General features: G+C 35.6%; 1 protein-coding gene across 4 annotated transcripts in view; it reads left to right on the forward strand.

Moving 5' to 3' along the window:
* The window catches only part of PCDH7 (protocadherin 7), a 469,679-nt gene extending 448,049 nt beyond the window's left edge, over positions 1–21,630 (forward strand). For 3 of the 4 annotated variants that reach the window (XM_013964573.2, XM_018049354.1, XM_018049355.1), the window contains one exon: positions 17,331–21,630. In XM_013964573.2, the coding sequence (XP_013820027.2) occupies positions 17,331–17,707 (377 nt within the window). In that variant the 3' untranslated portion in view covers positions 17,708–21,630. The remainder of the gene's footprint in view (positions 1–17,330) is intronic. The other variant, XM_018049357.1, reaches the window with a different exon arrangement.

Raw genomic sequence — 27,789 nt, forward strand, 5'->3', positions numbered from 1 at the left:
CAGATACCAACTGAGGGATAGCTGTGAGAGAAAGAGCCAAGAAAAACAGTCACTTCCCAATATTATTTTGGTCCTGGAATCTCTATGCACATGCTTCTTGAGTTTTCACCTTTCTGTCTGTCCAAACTAAAAATGTTCCCTTATTTCAAGCGAAGTCTATTGAGATTCTTAGTATACCTGAAGATACTGTTTTTCCAGCTTTCTTCTCCTATGGGAGAAGAAAGGAAAATGCTTTTCTGCTTTAATTCAGCTTAGAGATAGATAATTCCTTTCAAGCTTATGACACGAGTTTATAGTATGTTAATATGTTATTAATTGAAAGGGAGTATGTATAACAGTTAACAGCACAACATTAAAGTCAGAATGTCTGCGTTTGCAACCTCATTCTTTCACTCTCTAGATACAAACTTGTGACAAACTCATTTAACTTCTTTATGCCTTACTTTCCTCATCTGTAAAATGGGGTCAATATACAACCTGTCTACAAGATTGCTGTGAGAATTGAATAAACTACTATATGTTTTAGAATAGTGTCTGATATATCAATGTTTCCTGAGTGAATGAAAATACTATTTCAGGTTCAGTTCAGTTCAGTTCAGTGGCTCAGCCGTGTCCAACACTTAACGTCCCCATGAATCACAGCACGCCAGGCCTCCCTGTCCATCACCAACTCCCGGAGTTCACTCAAACTCACGTCCATCGAGTCAGTGATGCCATCCAGTCGTCTCATCCTCTGTCATCCCCTTCTCTTCCTGCTCCCAATTCCTCCCAGCATCAGAGTCTTTTCCAATGAGTCAACTCTTTGCATGAGGTGGCCAAAGTACTGGAGTTTCAGCTTCAGCATCATTTCTTCCAAAGAAATCCCAGGGCTGATCTTCAGAAGGGACTGGTTGGATCTCCTTGCAGTCCAAGGGACTCTCAAGAGTCTTCTCCAACACCACAGTTCAAAAGCATCAATTCTTCAGTGCTCAGCTTTCTTCACAGTCCAATTCTCACATCCATACATGACTACTGGAAAAACCATAGCCTTGACTAGATGGACCTTTGTTGGCAAAGTAATGTCTCTGCTTTTCAATATGCTGTCTAGATTGGTCATAACTTTCCTTCCAAAGAGGAAGTGTCTTTTAATTTCATGGCTGCAGTCACCATCTGCAGTGATTTTGGAGTCCCCAAAAATATAGTTTGACACTGTTTCTACTGTTTCTCCATCTATTTCCCATGAAGTGATGGGACCAAATGCCATGATCTTCGTTTTCTGAATGTTGAGCTTTGAGCCATTTTTCACTCTCCACTTTCGCTTTCATCAGGAGGCTTTTAGTTCCTCTTCACTTTCTGCCATAAGGGTGGTGTCATCTGCATATCTTAGGTTATTGATATTTCTCCTGGCAATCTTGATTCCAGCTTGTGCTTCTTCCAGCCCAGCGTTTCTCATGATGTACTCTGCATAGAAGTTAAATAAGCAGGGTGACAATATACAGCCTTGACATATTCCTTTTCCTATTTGGAACCAGTCTGTTGTTCCATGTCCAGTTCTAACTGTTGCTTCCTGACCTGCATATAGGTTTCTCAAGAGGCAGGTTAAGTGGTCTGGTATTCCCATCTCTTGAAGAATTTTCCACAGTTTATTGTGATCCACACGGTCAAAGGATTTGGCATAGTCAATAAAGCAGAAATAGATGTTTTTCTGGAATTCTCTTGCTTTTGCGATAATCCAGCGGATGTTGGCAATTTGATCTCTGGTTCTTCTGCCTTTTCTAAAACCAGCTTGAACATCAGGAAGGTCACAGTTCATGTATTGCTGAAGCCTGGCTTGGAGAATTTTGAGCATTACTTTACTAGCGTGTGAGATGAGTGCAATTGTGCAGTAGTTTGAGTATTCTTTGGCATTGCTTTTCTTTGTGATTGGAATGAAAAGTGACCTTTTCCAGTCCTGCGGCCACTGCTGAGTTTTCCAAATTTGCTGGCATATTGAGTGCAGCACTTTCACAGCATCATCTTTCAGGATTTGAAATAGCTCAACTGGAATTCCATCACCTCCACTAGCTTTGTTCATAGTGATGCTTTCTAAGGCCCACTTGACTTCACATTCCATGATGTCTGGCTCTAGGTGAGTGATGTTACAATAATAGTGGTATCTACCTTCCCTGAACCTGAAACCTTCATGCCAGCTTTGTGAAGGAAAGTTCATCTGTTATTTTCTCTGCATAGTGGAAATTCCTCTGAGTTCCCCTGTCCTGCCATAACAAGTCCTGATTCCACTAGTCCTTGGCTTATTTGCAGAGAGAGAATATTGACAAATTAGCAACATTCTCACCAAATGATTCACTGAAGTACTTACAGGGTACAATCCAATGATTAATATAGTACACATAAATTTTAATTATGTCTTTTAAAGGAAATTCCCAAAGCATATGTCTTAGTGATGATTTTCATTGCAATATTTGTAGTTTTATCCTTTTTTTTCTTAGGTTTTTTTTTTTTTTTTTTGTATAGGATTCACACATTTGAATTGTACAAGACTCAGGGCAAAACACAAAGCTTGCTAAAGTTAATTCCATTCAACCAGTCTTTTTTGCCCAAGAGCCAGTGAAGCTAATTCATTGAACACATGGAAAAATTTGTTTACACCATGAAACCTCTTTTCCTATGAGATGCCCACTACTGGCAAATTCCAAACTGAAAACATTGGCAGAAAAAAAAAAAAAAAACTTAAATAAAAAGCATGCTTGGCAGATGGTAGAGATAAATAGTTGATCATCACTGTCTGCTAATCTCACTGTACTCTACATTGTTGCATTACCATAATTTTGCAACAATTATCTGTGAAATTATGTTGACTGTTAAGCTCTGATTCATGCATTTCTCATGTCATCTGCAGAAGAGATGACATTCTAATTGCAGTCCTGAATTTTTTTTCACTCTGAGTTTGTTAAGCGCAGACACATTTTACTTAAAAAAAAAAAAAAAGAAACCTAAATGTATGTAATTTGACATTGTGACAGATTAATACTTAGGCATTAGACCAGTGGTACAATTAGACAACTTAAATGTGTCCTACATCTTAATGTCTACATGACTTTTAAGAAGTCACATTAAGTCCTCCTTTTTTTTAAAGGGTCTGTTGCCATTTTGCTGATTGAAATAAAGTCTATCAGAGGATTTAACTGGATTATGAGAAGGCTCATCACAATTACATATAATTCTAGGAAATTGGAATCTAGGGAATTAACTGTAAATTCAGAATGTCTCTAAATAAGAGACTGTATTTACAGTAGACTTCCTGAAGTGATTATTGAGGATGTGACTAACTCATTCTTTAAGTTATCTGAATTCCTTTTTAATAAGGATAGCACTGTAGTCTCTAAAGTACAATTTGAAATGACAGCTAAAAGTACAATTTAAAATTAACTTGACATTGTGTGCATATTAAAGTTACATTTTGTGTTAGATATCACAGAACATATAACTTCCTCAGAAATAGCCAGATATATACTGATTTCCATGTGGTATTATTTAAATTATGGATTCAATGTGGCCCAGAAAAAATGTCTACTTTATATGGGGACCAAGTACATATATATAAATATACATACCCTTATTGAAAAATCTACAATTAAATATTTGCAAAATAATGTGAACATAGTATGAACCAGTTTTAATGTCATACGTACCTTCAGCCACCAACCAGGTGATCTTGATTCTATGTTTGAAAAATACCGATCTAAACTGTCCATGATCCTACTCACTTAACATGTACCCATAAGGTTGCTATGAAAAGGCAAATAAGATGTGTTGAACTGAAATAGGTTGGCAAACTGCCTACAATAGTTCCTATTAAAATACACCCACATTACAAGAATGAGAGAAGACAGCTTTCTTCATTTTCCATCACATAGAATACCTCTCCTTCATGCTTTGAAATTTCTCTTCTATGATACAAGCTGTGTATAAGCCAAAATAAGTTTCATTTCCCAAGTTTATTATTGAAAGATTCTTATAACTGCCAACCAGAGGTCCTGAAAACATTAAAGTAACTATAAAATAGCTACCACTTGTGAGCAAAGAAGCTTAACAAATTAGTTCATATGTGTAGTCTTGTGACTACTAAGTATTGGCTTTTCTCATTAGACTTTACTTTGCACCCACTACTGCTTTTAGTGACCCCACTAGCCTGCCTCAGGAGGAGGACTGCATTTTGTTCCATAAAACATATCCATGGGCTATTTCAATCAATTGCATTGTTCTACTGGAAAACAAATCTTAGCTAGAGAAATTGTAGGACAGGCTGTGAAAGGGGGTAAGGAGAGTGAGCAGGTAGAAAAGTTTATTCAGATCTGTATATAGCAAACAAACAAATAGAATCTACTTCACCTTCTATGCTTGGCCAATTGCATTGGGTTTGTAATTGGCATATGTCCTTATCTTCCTTTTACCTCCTTTTACCTGTGGCCATTGTGGAGTTAGACAGAATCATCAGAGGCAACTTGCAATCTGTTTCCCCACCGTGTTTTTCATCCATCATTCAAAAAGCACATATTGATTATATTACCAGCTTAGTCCTAGCATCCCAAGTACACAGTTTAGTAACTTGTAAAGTGAATTCTAGCCTCGGGGAGTAACGTTTTACAGGAAAAGTCACATGAATGGGTAGCAGATTTCAGTGTAATATATTAAATGCTGTGGTAGAGAAAGACATGGGCTTCCCTGGTGGCTCAGTGGTAATGATTCTGTCTGCCAATGCAGAAGTCTTGGTTTTGATTTCTGGGTTGGGAAGATCCCCTGGAAAAGGGATCTGGAAAGGGAAACAGCAACCCACTCCATATTTTTGCCTGGGAAATCCCATGGACAGAGAGAGAGAAACTTGACAGGCTACAGGCCATGAGGTCACGAAAGAGTCGGACAGAACTTAGCAACTAAACAACTACAAGGGAGAAACATAAGGAAGACTAGAGAGGTAAAGAGAAGTCAGAATCAGACAGCCTAGTGAGGCGAAATCTCAAAGTTGACGTGTTGAAACTAGATTTTGAAGGATTTGTGGGAGACAGATAACAAGCCAAGGAATAGCAGAAGAGGCAGCACATTAGTGCCATGAAGACCTGGAACAGGAAGGGACTTTCTAGAAATGACAACTACAGTGGGTCTGTTGAAGTGGTAAAAGGGAACATGTAAGAAGAGAAAGAGATCAAGTTTAAGAGTAGGCAGGATTCAGATCTTGAAGGAATTTCTATGTAGAAACACCAAGTTTGAAACTTATACTGATTTTTTAGAAGAGAGTTTTAAACTAGAGAGAGATTTATTCTACTTATTGTTCTTAAAGGGGCTTCCCTTGTAGCTCAGTCGGTAAAGAATCTGCCTGCAGTGCAGGAGACCCAGGTTTGATCCCTGGGTTGGGACAATCCCCTGGAGAAGGAAATGGCAACCCACTCCAGTATCCTTGCCTGGAAAATCTCATGGACAGAGGAGCCTGGTGGGCCGCAGTCCATGGCGTAGCAAAGAGTCGGGCACTACTGAGTGACTAACACTGTTCTTAAAATAATCATAAAGGTGTTCTTTATTAGAAGCTCTCCTACTAATTACTAAGAGGGAACAGGCTTAACAAAGAGACAAATATGACACAAGTAATAAATATTAGGAAATCATAAAAGCATCATAATAATTTGACAGAGACTTCATTAAGATTGTACCTTGGTACCTGGTTCTCCTTCCTATATGTTATGCCAAATTCTTTTTCTTTTCTCTTCTTGGGAATGCCATTACTCGAAGAGAGAAAGCCTTAATAATCCCAGAGACTGCTCTCGCTGAGGAACTAACTAGGAAGAAAATGGTATCACTCAGAAAGATGAGCTGTTAGTACTCTGCTGGACTTTGCTGATTGGTCAGATACAAATAATTTAGACAATTAGATACTAAGATATAGCCAAATTTTTAAAAGTATAAAAAAATTCCTGAACAGAGTAAATACGACTCAAAATCAAAGCGTTTCTACTTCAATCCCTCCAATGGATAAGTATGGGTAAAGTAAAGTAAAGTCGCTTAGTTGTATCTGACTCTTTGCAACCCCATGGACTGTAGCCCACCAGGCTCCTCTGTCCATGAAATTTTCCAGGCAAGAGTACTGGAGTGGGTTGCCATTTCCTTCTCTAGGGGTCTTCCCAACCCAGGGATCGAACCATGGTCTCCAGCTTTGCAGACAGACGTTTTACCATCTGAGCCACAGGGAAGCCACATAAGTATGGGTAGAAAGGACCAAATGCTTCAAGTCTACCCTGATCTTCCTCTGACCTTCCTCTAACAAGTGGTGGGAGTATGTATCTGTTGCCTATTGCAACTGCAACAAATTACTAAAAGCATGGTGCCTTGAAACAACAAAAATTGTATCCTCTTACAGTTCTGTACCTGAAAAGTCTGATGTGGGTCGCTGGGGGCTAAAATCAAAGTCTCTGCAGTGCTGCCTCCCTTTCTGGAAGCTCAAGGAGACAGTCTGTTTCCTTACCATTTTCAATTATTAGTATGTGCTCACATCATTTGTTTTATAACCTGCCTTCTTATAATATCCCTATTTTAAGGACAGTTTATTAGGAAACTTGATAGCTCCTGCCACCTTAATTCTCCTTTGTCCTGTCATCTAACAGGCTCACAGATTCTGGGGACTAAGATGTAGATATTTTGGGAGGGAACCATCTTTATGCCTACCATAGTAAGGTTGTGCGCCCAGGATGGCATTTGCAGCATCACAGGGGCGTTAGAAGTGCTGCTGAATTCATGTGGCATGAAAAGGTATAATGCAAGCATGAGAGGATCTCCAAAGCTTGCTCATCCTCCCATCACAGGCTCCAAGGGAGGATCAGCAGTGAGGCTTCGCCACTCTCTGAAGAAATCGGAAGTAAATAAAGGAAAACATTTCAATGAGCAGCAAAAATCAATGAAGCAAACTGATCCAGTGTTGCTTCATTGATTTCCCCCACTTGAACTGCTCACTGAGTCTTGTTTGCTAGTCATCAGAAATCATTTCCTTTTTTTTTTTCCCTTTGATTTACCTGCTCTAAGCTCCCAAGCTCTTCAACACTCTTTTGGTCCTAAATGTGATGGCCAATTTTAGTTTTAACTGATAAACTTATTGAGGAGAGTAAGAAGCCAGCATTGTAATAGTTTTAAAACTCTCCTTATAAATGATGTTTCAGCTCCTATTAAAAGCTTTCAGAACCTCACCTCTCAAAAGTACTTCTGAACTCAAGACTTTTGTGAAACCTTCCTCAGTAAAGAACACAAAGGAGGAACTCTGTCTTTCTTCTCAGTCACAATAACTAATGGAATTCTGCGACTACTCAGCTTCTTATTACAGGAGTGTTTTCAATAGATAAGCCACTGTATGATTATGATACATTTCAATAGGTAATTCCATGCAAATAACCTGAGAATGTATTTTTTAAATGGTCATTTCACTACAATAATTGTATAGTTTCTCAGGATCACTACACTGAAGGAGAACATGAACAGGTATTGTGACTTCTGCCACGTATATACAACGGAATATTACTCAGCTGTAAAAAATGAAATATTGATATCATATGTTATATGGAGAAGCAAAGATAAAATGGGCACTGCCTTTAAGACTACCATCCAAATATAATATTCTTACAGTTAATAGAAACTTTATATATTATTTTTAGATTAAATATCCATTCCAAAAGTTAATATTTATTGTAGGATATATATTTTATAATTTTATAATCAATATTGAGTCATTGAAGATTTAAGGTCATTACTGGAAAGTGATTCTAAATAGATACTTCCAATTCTTTTAGAAGTACCCACTTTTCACTTTACCATAAAATTAAAGTGCAGTGGCTAACACATTTTATTAATTAAAAAACTCATCTGGATCATTATTGTTTTGTATATAATTCCTGCATGACAAGAATTCATTAATTCATCTCCCTTCTCATGGTAAGTGAAGATCCAGCTGCTCGCGATTCAAGACACTGGTGCAAATATTGGATGTAGGTTCTAGCAAAGAAAATACATAATACATTTCAAGTTGATCAGCAACTTGATCAGCAACCAGTAAAATCTACCCACAAGTATTAATCTGCTATCAACACAAAGCTTTATAAATTATTGAGGGGTTTTAGATAGAGGCATTTAAATGACTTACCTGCAATATTAACATAACCAAACCTAAATTGTTTTCTTCACTTCTATACATGTGTTGCAAAATTTGTTCTTTATTTGTTTGTTTTAAATCTTTCTGTCACTGAAGGCCAATTTATCTTCCCCATGTAAAATTTCTAAATTTCAAGGATAGATTATTATTTGTTAAATATTTCTTAATCATTGATTTAAACTCAAAGGAAAAATGTATAAATGTAAAAATTCCATCCATCAAGATGCTGCAGCCCTAACTGGTATTATGAACTCCACTCAAATTCTTATGCAAATTTTATGGGCACACATCTGAGTTTACGGAGGGAGGCAATGCTTCTACTTTTCATTAGATTACTAGTCTATGACACCCAAAGCAAATAATTTCTAACTTAAAGAAACCCAAGTGACTAGAAAAAAAATCATGAAAACTTTGACTGTTGCAGTGGAAAAGCAAACATGAATGGCCTAAACGACCAGAATTCCATCTATTTTCAGTGGGATAATCAATTTTTAACTTGTGTAATAAATATCATCAATCTTTTTGGGGTTTTATAAACTCTTCTGATCAATATTAGAGCATCTCCGCATTTTTCAGCACTTCCTTCCTTTATTTTCACGCTCTTCCCTTAATATTCCCTTAACCTCCACTACCTCACCTCAAATTTTGCGTTTGTGAAGAGTGAAATCAAAGTGAAACCCCATCTTTGAAGTGCATAAATAGATCACTCTCCAGCAGTCACCATACATTTTTTTGCTGTAGTGCAGTTTTCATGTGCCAACCAGCAGAATCATGTTTGAGTTGATTCAGCAGGACTGCTTGAAGCTGGCCTGCAGTCTCCACTGTATATGATAATACCACATTCAGAATGACATTGGTCTAAGCCTCAGGGCAGTAAATGCTTCTTGAGATACATTCAATTGCTATTTAACTGAGTTTAGCCTAAGGTCCAGAGAAAAGTTGCTGATGCTTTCAAACATGTTTAAACATTTTAATATTGTCTTGGCATGCCAGCCTGAACTAACCCTAACCCTAACCCTAAGGTCCAGAGAAAAGTTGCTGATGCTTTCAAACATGTTTGTGAAAAATATGTGTACGTGAAAAATCTACACTCTTTGAAAAATCCAGTAAAATCCTGTAATCACAGGACCAAAATTTCCAGATTTTTATGGGAACCCTTTGCTTGAACTTCAAATTAAATGTACTTACATCTTTGAAAATGTTTATTCTTTCTATAATATTAGTCAGTTTTTTGCCCATGATCAGAAGACATAAAAGTAGAATATATTGTTTCTATATCTCAGGTGTTTTTTTTTTTCTTTAATCACAGATAATACAGTATATCCATGATCATAACCTCAGAGATCTGTTGCTGCATCAAGGAATTCTCCTCACCTTCTAAACAAACAAAAACAAACATAATTTAGGAGCTTCAAACAACGAAGAGTGATTGCATTCCATGTTTCTGTGGTTTGACTATTGATTCTTCTGCAAGTTTTGTCTGGATCACTCATGAGGCTGCCATCATCTGGGGGGTTGGCTGGGGGTAGGTGCTGCTGGACCAGCTGAAATAGCTGAGTCTCTCTCTCTCTCTCTCAAAAAGTCTTTCTTCAAAAAAGCTAGATCATGCTTTCTGTCAGGATGGAGATGACAGTCTTCCAAGGTCAAAAGCAGAAGTTGCGAGAACTCTTGAGACCTATCCTGAAAATTGTGCAGTGTCTCTCTAGTTGTCAAAGCTAGCCCAGCTTCAAGGGCTGCAGAAACAGAATCTTGACAGAAGTAGTGATATCATACTCCAAAGGGCTGTGTATAGGAAGATGAGAGGAATTTCTGGCCTTATTTTGTGACTTAAAACAAGCTTATGCATACATCAGAAAATCCACAAAACTTGAATGCTTTTGTTTCATTAATTTTGATCTCTGAAAGGTGCACTGAAGGTGAGGTATTTTCCCTGCTTTTTGTTGTTTTTTCTAGATTTTCAAACTCTTAGTCTGAGGTTAGCTTATTAGTAATTTTTAACATGTTAAAATGGAGCTCTGCTACTGCTACCGCTAAGTCACTTCAGTCGTGTCTGACTCTGTGCGACCCCATAGACGGCAGCCCACCAGGCTCCCCCGTCCCTGGGATTCTCCAGGCAAGAACACTGGAGTGGGTTTCCATTTCCTTCTCCAATGCATGAAAGTGAAAAGTCAAAGTGAAGTCGCTCAGTCATGTCCGACCCTCAGTGACCCCATGGACTGCAGCCTACCAGGCTCCTCCATCCATGGGATTTTCCAGGCAAGAGTACTGGAGTGGGGTGCCATTGCCTTCTCCTTTTTCATGTTGTGGTCCATGCAGGCAAAGCAAAATAACAACCCAGGATCGCAGAGGCAAGTTTCTTTCGAATGAAAATGAGCAATTGTGGGGTTGATCTGTTTGTGTTGTAAAGATAACTGCAACTAACAGAGAATTTGCTGTTCAGTTTTGAGCAACTATGACATACCCTGAATAAATCTCCAGCCAAGTCTTAATAAACAAGTGTTAAGGGGAATATCTGATATGGAGTAACCTGTGACCACTGTACTTTCCTCAGTGGCTGTTAGCTCCGGTATACTGCAGACTCTATCAGCATAAATCCATGAGTCCTCCTGAAAAAATAAGTCCAAATACATGTCCTTTGGATTGATGATTGCTACTAGATCCACAGTAAGTTATCTGAAACCCTTGAGAACAAACATATCTTAAAAACAGGAATCATTTATACACTAGAAAAGATACTATCATGCATCTATATTATTTGGAGGGCTTCCTTGGTAACACAGCTGGTAAAGTATCCATCTGCAATGCAGGAGACCCTGGTTCAATCCCTAGGTTGGGAAGATCCCTTGGAGGAAGGCGTGGCAATCCACTCCAGTATTCTTGCCTGGAGAATTCCATGGACAGAGGAGCCTGGAGGGCTACAATCCATGGGGTCACAAAAAGTTGAACATAACTGAACTAACTTTCACTTTCCTATTATTTTGAAGATCGAAGAGTCTGAGATAGTGTCTTTAATTAAACACTATTTTTCCTTCAAAACACATATTCACACTATGTGAGATAAATAAAGATGAAAAATAACATTGTATTAAAAGTCAGGTTTATTGTAAATATATGGGGAATAAAAGCTTTTGGTTTTCAAAGCTATTTTGAGAACTGAATTGTGGATAATAGATTGTGCACTTGAAATATCTAATATTTATTGAGGGTCCATTTTATGTCAAAAATTCTATTACATTTACCTGTTAATACATTTAATCTTCATAATTATCTTAATTCATTCTTATGTCTTTTATAACGATTAGAAAATTTACATGGGCCAAGTAACTTGTTTAAAGTTACATATGTACTAAATGACAAAGTTAGGATTTGAATTCAGGGATCCTCATTGTGGTGCCCATTCCCTTAACACCTATTTCATTCAGGGAAGACTGCAGAGAAAGAAAAAAAATCTATGATTTTACATCTCTCCAGGGGCTGTGACCTACTATTTACCAAAAATATATACAGCATGAGACATCATATTATAAACTTACTATACATTCACTCATTTATCCCCATAAAAATGGTGGAATAGGTATTATTACTTCACAAATGAGGAACTTGAGGCTCAGGGAAATTATATCCAAAGTCACACAGCTTACACATGATGGACACAGAATGACACTGAAAACAGCCTCCTGTTTTTTTCACGAGTTCCGTTGTCCCTTGAAGGAAGCACTCAAGAAAGGTATAGATGAGACTGAAGTAAGGCTGGTTGGATAGATGACACTTATCTCTTCTTATAATTCAATAGTAGCAAGTGATTTCATGATAGATTAGAACACAGTATAGAACATGTATACTATCATGTAAGAATTGAATCGCCAGTCTATGTCTGACGCAGGATACAGCATGCTTGGGGCTGGTGCAAGGGGATGACCCAGAGAGATGTTATGGGGAGGGGAGTGGGAGGGGGGTTCATGTTTGGGAACGCATGTAAGAATTAAAGATTTTAAAATTAAAAAAATAAAAAACTAAAAAAAAATAAAAAATAAAAAAAATTAAAAAAAAAAAAGAAATTTTAACCACCTAGTAGTAGATCTGGATGACACTTGCATAAGTCCACCACATTTCCCCTTCTTACAGAAACTTCTGGAATATTCAGAAGATCATCTACTGCTTGCCCGAGGCAATGATTTCTACCTTTTCCATAATCTCTTAACATGCTCACCTTTCTAACCTTCCTAAATGCCCCAAACAGACAAAAAGCAAGGATCTTATGTTGAGTGTACATGCTAAGCTGCTTCAGTCGTGGCTGACTACACTATAGCCCGCCAGACTCTTATGTCCATGGGATTCTCCAGGCAAGAATACTGGAGTGGGTTGCCATGCCCTCCTCCAGGGCAATCTTCCTGATCCAAGGATAGAACCCTCATCTCTTATGTCCCCTGCACTGGCAGATGGGTTCTTTACCATTAACACCACTTGGGAAGCCCTGATCTTCAGATCATTTGTATAAAAAGCCAAGTCTAACTCAGTATGCCCTTTTTTGATCTCATAACCTCATTCCTAAACTTCACTGACTATAATAATAATGTTCCAATAAAAGATTTATGTAGTTACTTGTTCCCAGATCTATTATATAAGGCAAGACAGCTATTTTAAAATAAAGCACTTAATTGAATCATTGGAATAAAAATGATACTTTCATTTGAATTTAATAAAATAAAGTTAATATTAAAATATTAGTTGGAAAATAACAAAATTTATCTGACTCTTTTGCTGTTGTTCATCTTTTTGTAAAACCTGTGCATGGTCCACCAAATTCCACCAGAATCGGGTATGTCTCTAGAAAAGGAAGTCTTCAGATAACAGGAAGTCAGGACATGGAACAGAAAAATAAATTCTTGAAAAAGGAAAATGTGCCTGTGTGTCTTTTAGGAAATGGAAACATCTTTATATGTTCAGCCCCAAGACAAGGGCCTGGAATAGGAGTGGGTGATCAGGATTCTGGCAAAATGCATAACTGCGTCTATCCAAATCTTTACTGGTACAAAGTTGTCTTTAAAAGCCTTAACAATTCCACTGCTCCTCTGTAATACTGATTCCTCTAAAAGTTTCTGAATTGCATAGGGCAGCTTCTGGAAACATTAAAGGCCTCCTTAAATCTAGACTTTCCTTTGAATTTCTAATGATGTTACATATTATCTGTCACTTCTTGCTGAGGTCATTGTGTAGCAATATCGTCTCACCACCTACTCATCTGCTCTGCCTAGTAAGATGAAGTACATTTCTTTGTAGTTAAAGAACTTGATTTCTTAAATTAGTTATAATTTCCTTCACATTAGGAAATGTATAGTCTTTAAAAAGGTTAAATTATTTTTAAAGTATTTTTAAAATTTTTGTCTTCATGACATCTCTTTCCTGTGATGCTCAGATTTTTTTTTATCTTCCTTAGGAGACTGTAACTTTTTCTTATGGCTATGAGTAGCAGTAATTGACCTCTAAATAACTCTGCTGTTACATTTTAAGAAGGAGCAATACGGTGTTATGGGAAACACTAAAGTGAAAGTCAAAACACTTGCTCTTCGGCTTCAGCTCTCCCATAGTCTGATCCCCTCACTACTTCCATCCTCCTTGCTGTTGGGTTGAGGTGATAAGTAAGAGGGAAGAAGTTCAGGGAATTTTTTTATGTGTTATACATTGTTTGATATTATGATAGCTGAAAACTGTACTTTTGAAGGGATAATTAAGTTGATGTCTAAGAACAGATTTTAACTTTCCAAAGTTATTATATGTAATGTTTCTAGTAAACAGCATAGCTAGCTGCAAGTGGAAAACTCTGCAAATGATGCTAAAGCAACAAGACCTAATGAATATCAGTTCGACTTTCAGTCATCTCAAAATTTAATATGATTAAGGGCATGTGAAGGGGGGACCTCTAAGGAATTCACTTACTTATGGAAAATGCTGATAGAGAATACCATATTTCAGTACAGAATATTTTGCTTTTTTAATTACTCAGTACCACGTAAAAAGAGTCATGATTAACTATTTTCCATCTTCACTCAGGTCAAAATGAAAGGGAAGAGTGCTAAACTGAAGTGTGCAATAATGTTCTTAGATATAATAAAACACCTCCTTCAGTGAAAGACTAAGGAGGATTACTATTTATGGAAGATCTGCCTCTAAAATCCCACAAAAAGAGGACATTTTAGGAGTATATCTTTTAAGAAAAGGGGAAAAAAAGTGTGTTTAGTAATTCTGTAAGACCCTATATAACTCCCGTCTTTTAAAAATATGTATAATATCTACTTGCATAAATAAAATAAGGAAATACAGAAAAAATACTATTCTACTCATGCCTTCCCTTAATAAATTACATCATAATATAAATTGCATTTGTTAATCATTGGTGTTTCTTTTGAGGATTTGAGTCATCAAGATTAGAAGTTTTGATTGCTTGTGATGAATCTCTTATAGCCTTTCTTGATTATTTTCTAAATTTGATGACAAACACTGCAACATGTCTCAGCCAATTAGGCTTGTTAAACTTGCACTGTGGTCCCCAATCAAGTGTTTGACTTTGGAAATGACAGGAGATCCTTATTAAAAGTCATCCTTCTGGGATAAAGATGTGGCAGCCCACATGTGTCTTATGGCACAGAAGATAAGCTGCCCTTCCTTAAAAGCAAAAAGAGGAAATCAATTTTAGCAGGAGATAACCTGGACTATGAAGTAAAGACTGATGGGAATGAACTGAAGAGCATCTCATTTCTAGTTGACTGGAAATTGAGTTAATTTAAATGAATATAATTTTTTATGAGCTACAGGGAGTTCAAGGTACACAAATTAAGTATAACAGGTAGGAAGAGGTGTTAGAGTGTTAAGATATTTTTGTGAGCTATCTCTAAGTGCATCTTCAACAAAGGATACACTAGGTGCTATGAATTTCAGACTGGAAACACAAATTAATCCCCAAAAGCAGCAACCTGTGTAAGTCATTGTCTAAGTAAATCGTCATACTTAAGTAAACGCAGAGATGTTTAGAGACAATTCTCTATCATCTCTGCAGGTAATGACAAACACATTTATAAAGACCTTTTCCTACTTCAGTAGCTAAATTTCTGATTACTGTCTTGTGTCCTTGGTAGGCACTCTCATAGGAGAAAAAGAAAAACTTGAACCTATTAAGGCAGTGAAGAAGAAAAGGAATGTTTAGAGTAAAAAGTAAATCTGATCTCACACTTTGCATCTTTATAAGATTTCTTTCCTGTTCAAAGCATTTAGGTCAGCTTCAAATAAAGTATCCCAAGACAGGAAATATTCCAAATAACTCAGTTTGCTCATTTAAACTAGCCAGATTACAAAAACCATTAAAAAATTTTGTCAAAACTTTGATTTTTTAAAAATGCATCTAAAATTTGTGTTTGAGAGACACAGAGGGAGTTTAGCACATACACAAAAATAGGAATGTGCTTTTTCTTTTGATGATAAAATTAATAGGATCTGTCCACTTAAAATCAAAGAGCAGCATTTGCAACTGCAATAAATAATTATCTTTGCATTTTGCCTTTGGAAAGAGAAAAGCAATTCTGGATTTCCTGTGAAGAACAATGGCATTTTCTTGCTGAATTCTGAGCACATAGCATAAAAATCTCAGGTCACAGTGGTTCAAAAATCATTAAGCTGACAAATATCAATATTTCAGTTAGCCACTCATTACTAAAGTGGAAAAAATGACATGCAAGATTGGACTGACTTGATTTAAGAGTTTCAATGGTGTGAAACGTAAAATAACCTAATCCAAATGATAACCAAATGAGAATATCATTTTATACCACAGGAATTGATGTGTGGAGGCAAAAGCAGTAGCTTTAAATATATCGGGAATAAGTTAAATAACCCCCTCTTTTATTTTAAACCAGTCTACCAAAGGTGCATATGCAAATATTACGGAATTCCTTTGTTGTGAATATATTTGCAGAGGTTAAAATTTGTCAGTCTTTTAAGTCCCAAGCCTTGTAATAAAATGATACCGAACAATATACATTGGAGCACAGTCATATTATGTTCTTTTGTTTGGCGGTAAAAGAAACTATCAAATATATTAAATACAACCCTAGAGGTTGTTTTCTTAGAATCTGTTGAGGTGAAGCAGGTTTTTCTCTCTCTCACTCTCTTTCTCAAACAAAAACAAATCTGTTTAAAAACTTTGTAAGAGTAAGAAAATATATAACGATTCTCCAAAGACAGACACATACAATGATATAACAGCTTTATAGAAATAGAAGATATTTCCCACGGCATTAGGCAACAGACTTTAATTAGGAAAACGTGTCATTTCGTCAAGAGAGTATGATTCAATTTACCCAGTACATTGCCTTTCACATAGTATTTCCATTCAGCAAACACACTGACAGGTATATTTCTATGTGAACACTCAAGGGACTATCCTACAGCACATTAACAAGGTCATTAACAAGGTGGGAGGTGGGGTGGGGTGTGGGCTTGGGTTGGGTAAGTGCTGATTATACTAGTATACTCACACTTGAACCCACTGGTACTTTGCTTGTTTTTTTTTTTTTTTTTTTTTCATTTTTTAACCACACAGTGTGCTGTCAGTTTAGGTTCTACTTCTGAGTCACCCTGATGTTTTATAATATATCTTAAATATAAGGTTTTGCATATTTGCATTATATGAATAACGTATAAACAAGAAGCAAAGCAATTCAATTGGCAAAAGTACATGATTTCTGGGATAATTTATAAACACAGAAAATGATATTTTTGGATTTAATAACTTATGACTATGGAAAAATTTACTCCTGTACAAATATACTTGCATACTTTATTTCTGTGTGAGAATATGCACACGTACCTGTCCTGTAACAAATTCATATACCTGTTGTCTGTTCAACACACACTTAAATTTATCCGTTTGTCCTCTACTCTCTTTCTATAATATTTGAAGTTTTTGCAAAACCTTATTTTTAATGGATATGAAATAAAAACAGTTCTTTGGAATAATGAACTACAGAGTGTTGAAAAGGGAATATGGTAAAGGAAATGTATATGTAATATAATATTATACATAACTACCCCTCCCCCCACCGAGTTTCATATAGGTCGGAAAAGGCTGTTGAGAAATGACCTGCTTTAAAGGCTCCTTCTCCTCAAATTTCAGATTCAAGACCTCTTCCAGATGTAGCCCTGACTGGGAAGTGTACCCGTGAGTGTGATGAGTACGGCCATTCCGACTCCTGCTGGATGCCTGTCCGCACTTCTCCAGAGAGGAAGAAGAGCCAGCCCAAACTCTCCACTTTCATGCCTGTTGATGAACGAGGAAGCCAGGAAAAACTGGCTAATGGTGAGGCCGCCATCATGGGTGACCGCAACAGAAACCTCCTGAACAAAAAGTTGACCTCATCCTATGAGACCTTCAGTGCGGCTAGTTTCAGCAAAAATGAGGATGCCAACACTGAGGATATTCCCCTTACAAAAACGGGGGAATACAAGCCATCTCCTGTCAATACTCTCACTAGAAGAGAAGTTTACCTGTAGGCTATACAGAAGCAACAGCAAAGTTCTTTTCATGTATGAGAAGGAGAATAAGGGGTGAAAAACCTTACAAAATGAAACCTTGTAATCAAAAAGAGGGGGCTACCAAAGAGACAAAGCTTTGCCTGCCACTTCTGCCTCCAGATCAGGCCTTTAGTGAGCGACACTGTTCAGCCTGATTGAAATGTACAATGTAGAAACCATCCTTGTTACTTGCATGTCTAACCCCCTCACTGATTCCCCAAACCCTCTTACTCTCTTCCCCGCCCCACTCCAAAAACCAGAAAAACAAACAAACAAAAAAAGATGGTTGCAAGTTTCTTTCATGGTAACAAGCCTGATTAGCAGAACACACACACTCTCATTATCCCTAAGCTGAAACATGATTTTAGTCACTTTGATTCAGTTCGAATGTCATCCGGTTGATCAGAAAAAGCAGATCAGGTGAAATGTATTTCAGACATATGATCAGAATATGATGAATAACCATGGAAGGCAATCTTTCAAACATGAGAGAGTCCCTCTAATAGTACAGTCCTTATAGAGGGGAACTCCAGAAGAAGCATTTAGGGGAAGATCATAGCTTTAACATTCTAACAAAGCCTGAAAAAATAAACAATACCCAGTCAGAGACAGCAGTCCCAAATTGGCATAGGTTGTTTTTCTCAAGTCAGGAGCATCAATGTCAGTTCCATACATTTACTGAATATTCTTAGTATACATGCTACTTTGATCACATGAATTATACTAGTTATAACTTTTAAAAACTATGTATGTTTTTGGAACGGCGCCACTATTATCAACTAACAGGAACAATTGTATCATTTAAAGGCCAAAGATCATAAGGCAGATCAGGGAAATCATGGAGTAGATTTGGTCTTGATGTGGAAATCCATGAAGCAACAGAAGTCACTGAACCCAGGCACACAGAGAGAACCCTCAAAAGCCAGTTTATCTTACATTTTCTCTGTACCCAGAAAGCATGAATTTTCTTTGAAAGTTCAGAAACGGAAAAGCCAGTGAGATATATGTTTGGTACTATAATAGGCAATTAGTTGAGGTTAAAGTTTAGTTTTGAAAATATTATCAGGGAAGATTCTACTTTTTAATATCATATTTATGGGTAGGTAGGAAGAGAAAGATACATTGGCATAACAGTCTTAGTTAAGTTTACTATCATTATTTGAGAATCAGGTTGTACTTACTGGTCTCATCGACATTTGAAATAACCAAGTGTATTTTTTACATGTTCAGTGTATACTTCCAAGTAACAAAAGTGCATTAATTTGGCATTCTGTGCAATATAGCACTATCTTGAGACTCACAACTTTAAAACAAGGTGACACCCCTAGTTGACTTAGTCACTAATGTGATTTTGAGCATTGTTTAACATATCTCTTTAACTAATCCAGACTGAACGTGAAAGAAATGAGTTCTGGGCAGTGACATGGCTCATGGTATACACATCTCAGAGTTCAAAAATATGCAGTCTTTTTTTTTTCCTTCAGTGTAATATAAAGAAACAGAATATGCAGATTTTAGGGTCACTTCCTCTCCAGAGGAGAATTTAATACAATGGGAAACTAAGCTGGGGCATTCAGAAAAAGTGACAATCCAGGGACAGGCTAGGGGATAACAGGTGAAGAGAGCAAACATTCCCATTACTGAATGTTTGTAACCTAGTTAAGGCATAGCCTTGATGGCTCTTTAGCAAACTCTAGAAACAATGTAGCTCTGGGTAGTTTCATGCTTTGCAGTATTTCTTAGACTACAAAGTAAAGCAACCTGGTATACAGGTTGTTAATTCACTATAGGTCATCAAAATGCTTATCTTTGAAAATCATTTCTCTGTTTGGTGGGGTACTCTTTGGGGTCATTTCCTTATACTCTTTCTTAAATGGAGTTTTCATTTTGATGTTAGTTTATGTATAATAGGTGAAAGAAGATATGTAATTGAAGAAAAAAATCATTGGACTAAAATATCAATAACTGAAAATGTTTATGGTTGATTATTATTTACATTATGGAAAGATGCAATTCTAGTACTTTGTTAGGAAACTGCATTAAAGCAGTTCTGCCTTGTATAATCTGTAAGTACCTATTAAGACAAAATACTTCTAAAGATACTTATGAAATGTATACATATTTTTTCTTGCACGTTACAAAGGAAATATTCAATTGCATAACACAGGTGTGAAACAGACTTTTTAAATGCATTTTTTTCTTTCATGATACACTTGAAACATTAGATAGCTCATTTCACTCTATCTTAAAACCCTTCTGTTGTCTATAAAGCTAATACGGGTCATATGGGACCTTTGGATTAATTGGATCCACATTCCCCAATGACATTTGCCCCACATACAAGATAGCCATGTCATCATCATTTAACTCGTGAGCCTCTTTAGAACTAAAATGGGTGTGAAAGAATAAAATTCAGTGTACTGTAAGTATTCACAGTATTTCTAGTAGAATTAGCTATCATAACATGTTTATTATTATAATGAGCTGGCATGGCACAGAAATCTATTTTGTGTTTGTATGACTTTTATTTTGAATAGGTTAAATCTGGTGCCACTCCATAGATAGAGTGCTTTTGAAAAAAAATCTATAAAAAGAAACAAAAAAATAATAAATGAGTGAATGCAAAATAAGCAACTGTGCCTTTTATACCTGTTGTTACGGTAAAAAAACGGTTGTTGGGTTTGGACAATGAGGGGAAATGGGCTATTCCCAACTTTTCTGATCCTATATATTTATCCATGTTTATTTTCTGAAAATAATAAATAATATATTAAAAATTTGCCTTCCGACAAACTCAGATAGTGGACCAGTCTTAAATATCATTCATTCATAAAACAAAATTTATATAGGCTGCTTCATTTGGTCTAGAAGGCTAATGCATTTATTGTAATAGTAATATAGAAAGAGATTATCAGGGATGAAATCAGTCCATGTTGCAAGGTAAAATACTGATTTACCATTTCTATTCTTTCTTCTTTTGTTGTTATTTTTCTTTTAGCTGCTGTTTCATTTTGGTTCTGCACTATATAAACCATATTTGTTTTCTGTACCCAAGAAACTCAAGTGAACTTTGCATGCATTATACATTAGGACACATTTATAAATTGAGTAACTATATCAATTTATGTGTATTAAAACATCTTTAGCTTCAGTCTAAAATCTGAACCTCTGAGGCTCATTCTGAACCTCCAGATATCATTATGGTTTCTGACTGGCCTGCTGCCTGTGTTTCAGAAAACAAGAGAGGCACTATTTTTATGGGAAGAAAAACTAAGATGGTACTGAAGATGTCTGGCTGAAAGGTTACCCTAGGAAGCTGTCTTATAGGAAAATAAAACAGAGAGACCAGAAGAAACTGGCCAAGAATCAAACAGCTATCCTAAAACAGACATGAGAAATCTGAAGACCTCAACAGTTTTAGGTATATTGTATCAGCAGTAAATATAAGACGAATTCTTAAGGGGGAAAAACAAAACAAAACAAAACAGTGAAGATGATCATAAATATTGTAAAGTTGTTAGTTGTGACCTGGCAGAGGTATATATAACATCTGGAGGAAGGCATCATTTTTTCAGCTACCTAGGGTTTACTTTCAGACAATTTTTCCTACATTTTAAAGCACTTGCATTCAGTGTGGTACGATCTGTTTGTAATGTTGATCATTGACTATTGTTCTGCTACTTGGATGTTGATAGTGAAGCAGAGGACAATTTATCATCGTTTCTTATGAGTCACTATGCACGCAACTATGCTAAACATGGCGAAATGTATTAAACACTCGTCCAACTATTTATGAAATACTTTACATAATTTAATTTGCTTTTGTACAGTTTTATGTAAATAAATTGCTTGTCTTTTTTGTCTCTGCAAATTAAAATATAACATGGTCAAATGGTTTCACACTTGTAAGTGTGCTTCTCTGTTGACAGGCCCATTCAGTTTTGATTGAAGGAGAAGTGAATGGATGCATATACCAGTTGGATTTCAAATGGTTTGATTTCTGCTAAATTAATATTGAGTGAGGAAGATAAATGCTGTAGTAATTGTTGATCTGGAGGGCACTGGGCATAACTGTTTATTATTTTGCCTTATAATAAAATAGTTGGATTTTAAAGTTTCATCAGAGTAATTCCTAAGACAGTTACCTAGATGTCTTTGAAACCTTATGTCTACAGTGGAAGAATTTCTTATCACTAATGTAAAAATTGACTTTTTTCAGGTGCTATCTAGAGAAATTCAGATAAACTTAATTCTATGTCAAAATATATCTATGGTAAGGAATTTTTTTTAATCTACAGAAAAGATGAAAAGAGACTAAAAAAATCCCTTTAATCATGTGAGATACAGAGAAACATGAAACAAACAATAGAATTTTTACCTTACTTATTTTTCTGTAGGTGAATTTTCTCTACTTTTTATATTTTTTTGATCATTTACTATCTTATTTTAAACTGTTGCACTTACTCTCTGTTGTCAGATTATAACTCTAACTATAGTGTTTATCTTGTTCATTAAATTGGTATTTATTCAAACAAGCAGCTTTCTCCAATCTAACTCAGAGATTTAAAAAGAGAAAAAAATGACTTCCCTGGTGGTCCAGTGGTTAAGAATTTGCCTTGCAATGCAGAGGGCACAGGTTTGATTCCTGGTCAGGAAACTTAAGATCCCATGTTCCATGGGGAAACTAAGACCATGTGCTAAAACCAAGACAGGATGCAGCTAAATAAATACATAGTTTTTAAAAGAAAAAGAAAATACTTTCTAAATAAACTAATAGATTGAAATTAATGTTTGCCACATCCCCCAACTCCTAAAACTTACAGATGTGAAAAAAATAAAAATTCTGAAGATGCTTGCCTTCAAGTTTCTCTACCAGTTTTTTCCTCTCTTTTGGTTGAAAATTCCAAGTACTTTATGTGGAATGACACATTCATTCTTAAACCAAAGATATCTTACTACACTGATTTTGCCAGGGAGCCTTCCTTCTCTAAAGAAGGAATTAAGGATGAACTATGGTTAGCAAGTCTGATGCAGGTTGTAATAAGGTGAACAAATGATAAATGCATTAATTTGTTTTGTGATCACCTAATGGTGAGACCCAAACATCAGTACATAAATCAATAGAACATAAAAACACTACTTTTCTTTTAAATTCTCAATTTAGATTTGACAAATATATATTACTCTTTACCCCTAGATTGCATTCTTGGGTTAATTTTTTTTTTTATCATTAACATGTAAAAATACAGTGATACATTTTAGAAAGAAGATAGACATAAAGCAGGCCAACAAAAGTTGTGTGTATTGCTTCTCACTTGTGTGATTATTCCATCACCTCTGATTCCTTAAAGAGTTCCATCTGGTTTCTTAGATGCTTGACAGTGCAACAATATGTCACATACATAACACACATTATGGTTTATAAACATTTTAATGTTTATTTGCACAATACCTGCAATATAACCCAAATGATCTATTAGAACAGTCATGTATGAAAGATTTTACTTGTATTAAATTATTTTTAGATTAAAAGCAAATTTAACCCAAAATTCTGCCAGAGTTAACATTTTCACTCTACTAGATTATGTACTAATGAAAACATATTCCATAATTTAGCAAATCACAAAGAAAAGGAACTCTCCCAGTTTACCTGAAAAAATAGGCATTTGGTAAAGTGAGAATAGGGGTGAAAAAGTGAAAGTGATAGTCACTCAGTTGTGTTTGACTCTTTAAGACCCATAGACTGTAGCTTGTCAGGCTCCTCTGTCCAGGGAATTAGCAGGCACGAATATTAAAATGGGCTGCCATTCCCTTCTCAAGAGAATCTTCACAACTGACCCGGGGATCAAACCTGGATATCCTACATTGTAGGTAGATTCTTTACCATCTGGGGTGGGGGCGGGACACCAATTACTCTGATTGGTAAGTAGTTTTCATCACCTGACATCAGACAACCTACCGTGATAGTAATGTAACTTGTATGGAATTTCTGGCAGAAACTATAAATCTTGAAAATATCATAGCCTTACTTTTATGCTGAATACCCCTAGCCTAATCTTTGAGGCAATGAGTTTTCAGTGCACCTTGGATGGATAGTCATTCTAGGTCTGAGAAATGAATGATCACAACCAACAATTAGCACTGTCAAAATCAATCCGATAATCATAGATTTCCCAAATTTACTTTTGCTTCAATTAACTGATTTCGCAAAGAAATCTGTTCATTGAATTTTTATTTTGTACGTTTCTTTTCTACATTTCACCTTTTTGTGTCCTCATCTCAAAGCCCTTTGCCATATTCTCAGAAGTTTATTTTTTTTGTGGTTTTCCTCTTTCAAAAACAAACCTAATTTTCCCTGGAGGTGGAGGAATGTTAGGTAACTAACCAAGGACTAGAGGATTTGCAACACAATCAGCTTTATTTTAATCGAAACTTACAGTGTCACTATTTGAGTTCTTAGGAGGCAGAGTGAATAGGGACTGAACTTACATTTGTTTATTTTCTTTCATCTTTATCCTTACTTTAATACTTGTTTATAAACTGTGTGGAAAAAAGTGATTAACCAAGATATATAAATTTCCTAAGCTGCAGGGAGTGAGTAAAGGATATGAATGTAAATGTGAAAAGCTAAAAATTTATGCTCTCCTTTAGCCCTAACTTCATTTTTTCCTGTCTTGCTGCTGTTAAATATAAATTTTATTCGTTGGTTGAATTTAATGTGTGACAGAGAAATAATTTTGTCTTTTTTACTGGACCTCCTGTGGGAAGATGTAGAAGATGCTCAATTGGTCATAAATGTAAAATTTACCCCAAACATCCTCAGATGATGCTAGATAAGAATTATAGTTCACCTGTGATATTCAGTTTTATTTTTTCTATTAAAAGTCATGATTCAAATAATGTCTCACCAAAAAGGCCATATGATAGGTGCATGAGGTTGACAGAGAAATGCAGATAATAATCTTGGAAGTTAGAATAGGTTTTGAAAAATAAAAATGCTAATCAAGGTGCTTAATTAAAAAAAATAATCCATTGAAATGAACGTCTGAATGATCAGTCTAAAGAGAAGCAAGATGTTTTATTCTGGCAATTTAATTGAAAGTAATTACAACTTCCCAGACTTAGTAAAATAAGTACTAAATTGATAGGACAATGAAGTTTTTTATAAGTGTGTTTTATGCAGTAGTACATGGAATATTTTTATTAGTTTTATGGCTTGTTATAAAAAGTTGACCATATATTTAAACCATTTTATAATACATTTATGAAAAGGAAGTAATGGCAAAAATACTAGAAAAATACTAGAAATGAAATTAGTAGATGACTAGGAAATTTACTTACAGTTTTAAAACCTGACTTTAAGAGAGAAACATTTACTTGAATGCTTTTCCAGACCCTGTAGTACAGCTGAAATATACTAAAATGATATTTCTTAAGCTGAAATTTTTGGCTCCCTGAGTTTTAGAGATCCAGGTATTCCATGAGAATTTTTAAAGTTTAAAGTTTTATTAATATGATGATCAAAGTAATCTTTCAGCAGTTTTCAGTGATAATTTTCAGTTGAAGCTAAATTTAATGACAAAAAAATTTACTTTGCAATTTACTATTTAGCCATCTATTGTGTGACCAATTATATACTCTAGAGTCCAAAGGGAATTTTTTTTCCTCTTTACAGAGGTCCATGTTTTAGTTCAGTTGTGAAAAAAAAAAAATCAGAGATTTGGATAAGAAGCAAAGTCTTAAACAATGTGAATGATTGGCCTAGAAGACCAGCATGCACAAACTTTCTATACAGGGCAAGATAGCAAATATTTTAGACTTTGCAACTCAAGAATCAAAATCAAGGATTTTGTGTAGGTATTTATGTGAGAAGAGAGAAAAAAATAAGCCTAGATTTTTTTCAGCCATTTAAATGCATAAATACCATTCTTTGGTGAGGAGACATACAAAAGAAGTGGACTGGATTTGATCAAGAAATTACTTTGTTCATCCTGGAAAAGGAAATGACAACCCTCTCCAGTATTCTTGCCTGGAAAATTCCAGGTAGGCTACAGTCCATAGGGTTTCAAAGAGTCGCACGAGACTGAACACACACACACACACACACGCACACACACCCTGATATACTCCAAAATGCTGCAATTGAGATTAATTTTAGAATTCATTACTAAAATTCCTCTTCTTCACCTTACTTCAGGATTCCTCTATTTGACCTGGACTGTGCTAGTATATGGCTTTTTCCTGCAAACTCACTAATAATCACTCTCAGGTGTTGTTAGACTATGTGATTACCCTGGTTATTAGGATCATTTCTTCCCATTGACATAAAAGTCTCATCATTAGATCACAATAGGTAGACTCCTTAAGAGACACAGGTTGATGTGTGAGACATCCTCAGGCATCAGGAAAATATCTCATTAATCTTCTCAATGAGGGGATCATCATTGTCCACGTCAGAAAAAAAAAAAGAAGAGTCCTGGAAGTTATCAGTTTGGTTTAAAGGTAGGAGATTTGCTTTGGATTTCATCAGATCAAAAGCTTTAAACATATTTCCTTTTAAGTGCCATGGACAGGGCTGATTGTTTTGTTTGTGCAGTTTATTTATGTTGAGTAACAAATAATACGAGGTTTTATATTTAGAACATGATAGATATAACATAAAAATAAGAAATACTGTGATGAATGTATAGGCATTTTTGGAGTGAGGTGCTTTTTTTAGTTCTTTTTTATGTTTTCCTAATTATATACATGAATATACTTTATATGAACAATATAAACAAGTGAACATTTCAAAGTATCCTGAAGTTATGTCCAGTTGAATGAAAAGAATAATAAGAGAAACAATTTAATTTTAAAACATTAAATACTTTTTATATGTTAATACCTCCAAGAAAACTGCTTTTTAAAAAAATCTTAGATTATCATTCTTGTGAGACATTTGATGTTAGCTATTTCCTGTCTCAGCAAAGTAAATATGATATGCTAAATAACTTCAGCAATTGTTGTTACTGAAATAGTGCAAAGGAAATAACCATATAAATCTTAAACATGAACTAATTTACTGTTAAACCTGTAAATTAAATATGAAGTTTACATTTTGAGGAAATGAACATATAACCGCAAAGAAAAACTCAGCAACTACAATGAACCTATTGTCTAAGGTTGGATCAACATAGAGAGTACAGAGTGCTTCAACTGGTAAACTGTATTGTATCACTATATATTTTCTAATATGACTATCCCTGAAACTTCAATCTGGGAATTATTGTAGAAAAACCTTTACTGTGTAGTTGTCAGCACTAGTTGATTTTGTTAAATCTCCAGAAACGAAGCTATTGAAAAAAACTACTATAAAAGTCTATGCCTAGTCTAGAAACAATAAATATTCTCATTGATTCAAGTAATCTGTGAATGTAACTGAAGAAAAGAAAAGATAAATTTTCAGTCTTAGCAATGAGTAGTGCCAGTGTACAGATGGTTTAAGAAATAAAAATGGCAAATGAGAATGCTAGCATACTGGGAAATGCTTCAAAGCTATAGGTGTTATTGACAAAGAGAAGGTGAACAGGACAAGCAATATAGCCCTAATCCAAAGAAATTCATCCTTCAGTGAACTGTCTTTTTTGTAATACTTGCACTTTGCTCCTGCTATGTCAAATATTGGGATGCATAGTGAGATGATTAGTGTACCGCCTATTGACTTCTCTCTGTAAATTGCTTGGAATACTCCAGGCTCATTTTTTTTATTAGATGAGGACAAACAGTATAACAGGTGATTTGATTTTTCTCTCTGTTTAGGATTTATATGTGTTTCACAGCCAGTGTTTTGTTATCCTCAGGTTTAAAGCCTCTAAGTCATCAGAGAAACACTCCTATTTGACTATAAATATGTCAGATGATTATAATGACAGTGTCGCAGGTGGAAAAATAATCTTCACCCTATTGTAATTAGACCCAACACTGAGAAGAATCATGCATTGCTCTAGTGCTTCAGTGCAGATGAAGGCACCAATTTATACTTTAACTCTTCATGAAGGGCAGAAAGATATGTAAATAGAAGG

Source organism: Capra hircus, chromosome 6, assembly GCF_001704415.2.
Source record: "Capra hircus breed San Clemente chromosome 6, ASM170441v1, whole genome shotgun sequence".
In the NCBI taxonomy this organism is placed as follows: Eukaryota; Metazoa; Chordata; class Mammalia; order Artiodactyla; family Bovidae; genus Capra; species Capra hircus.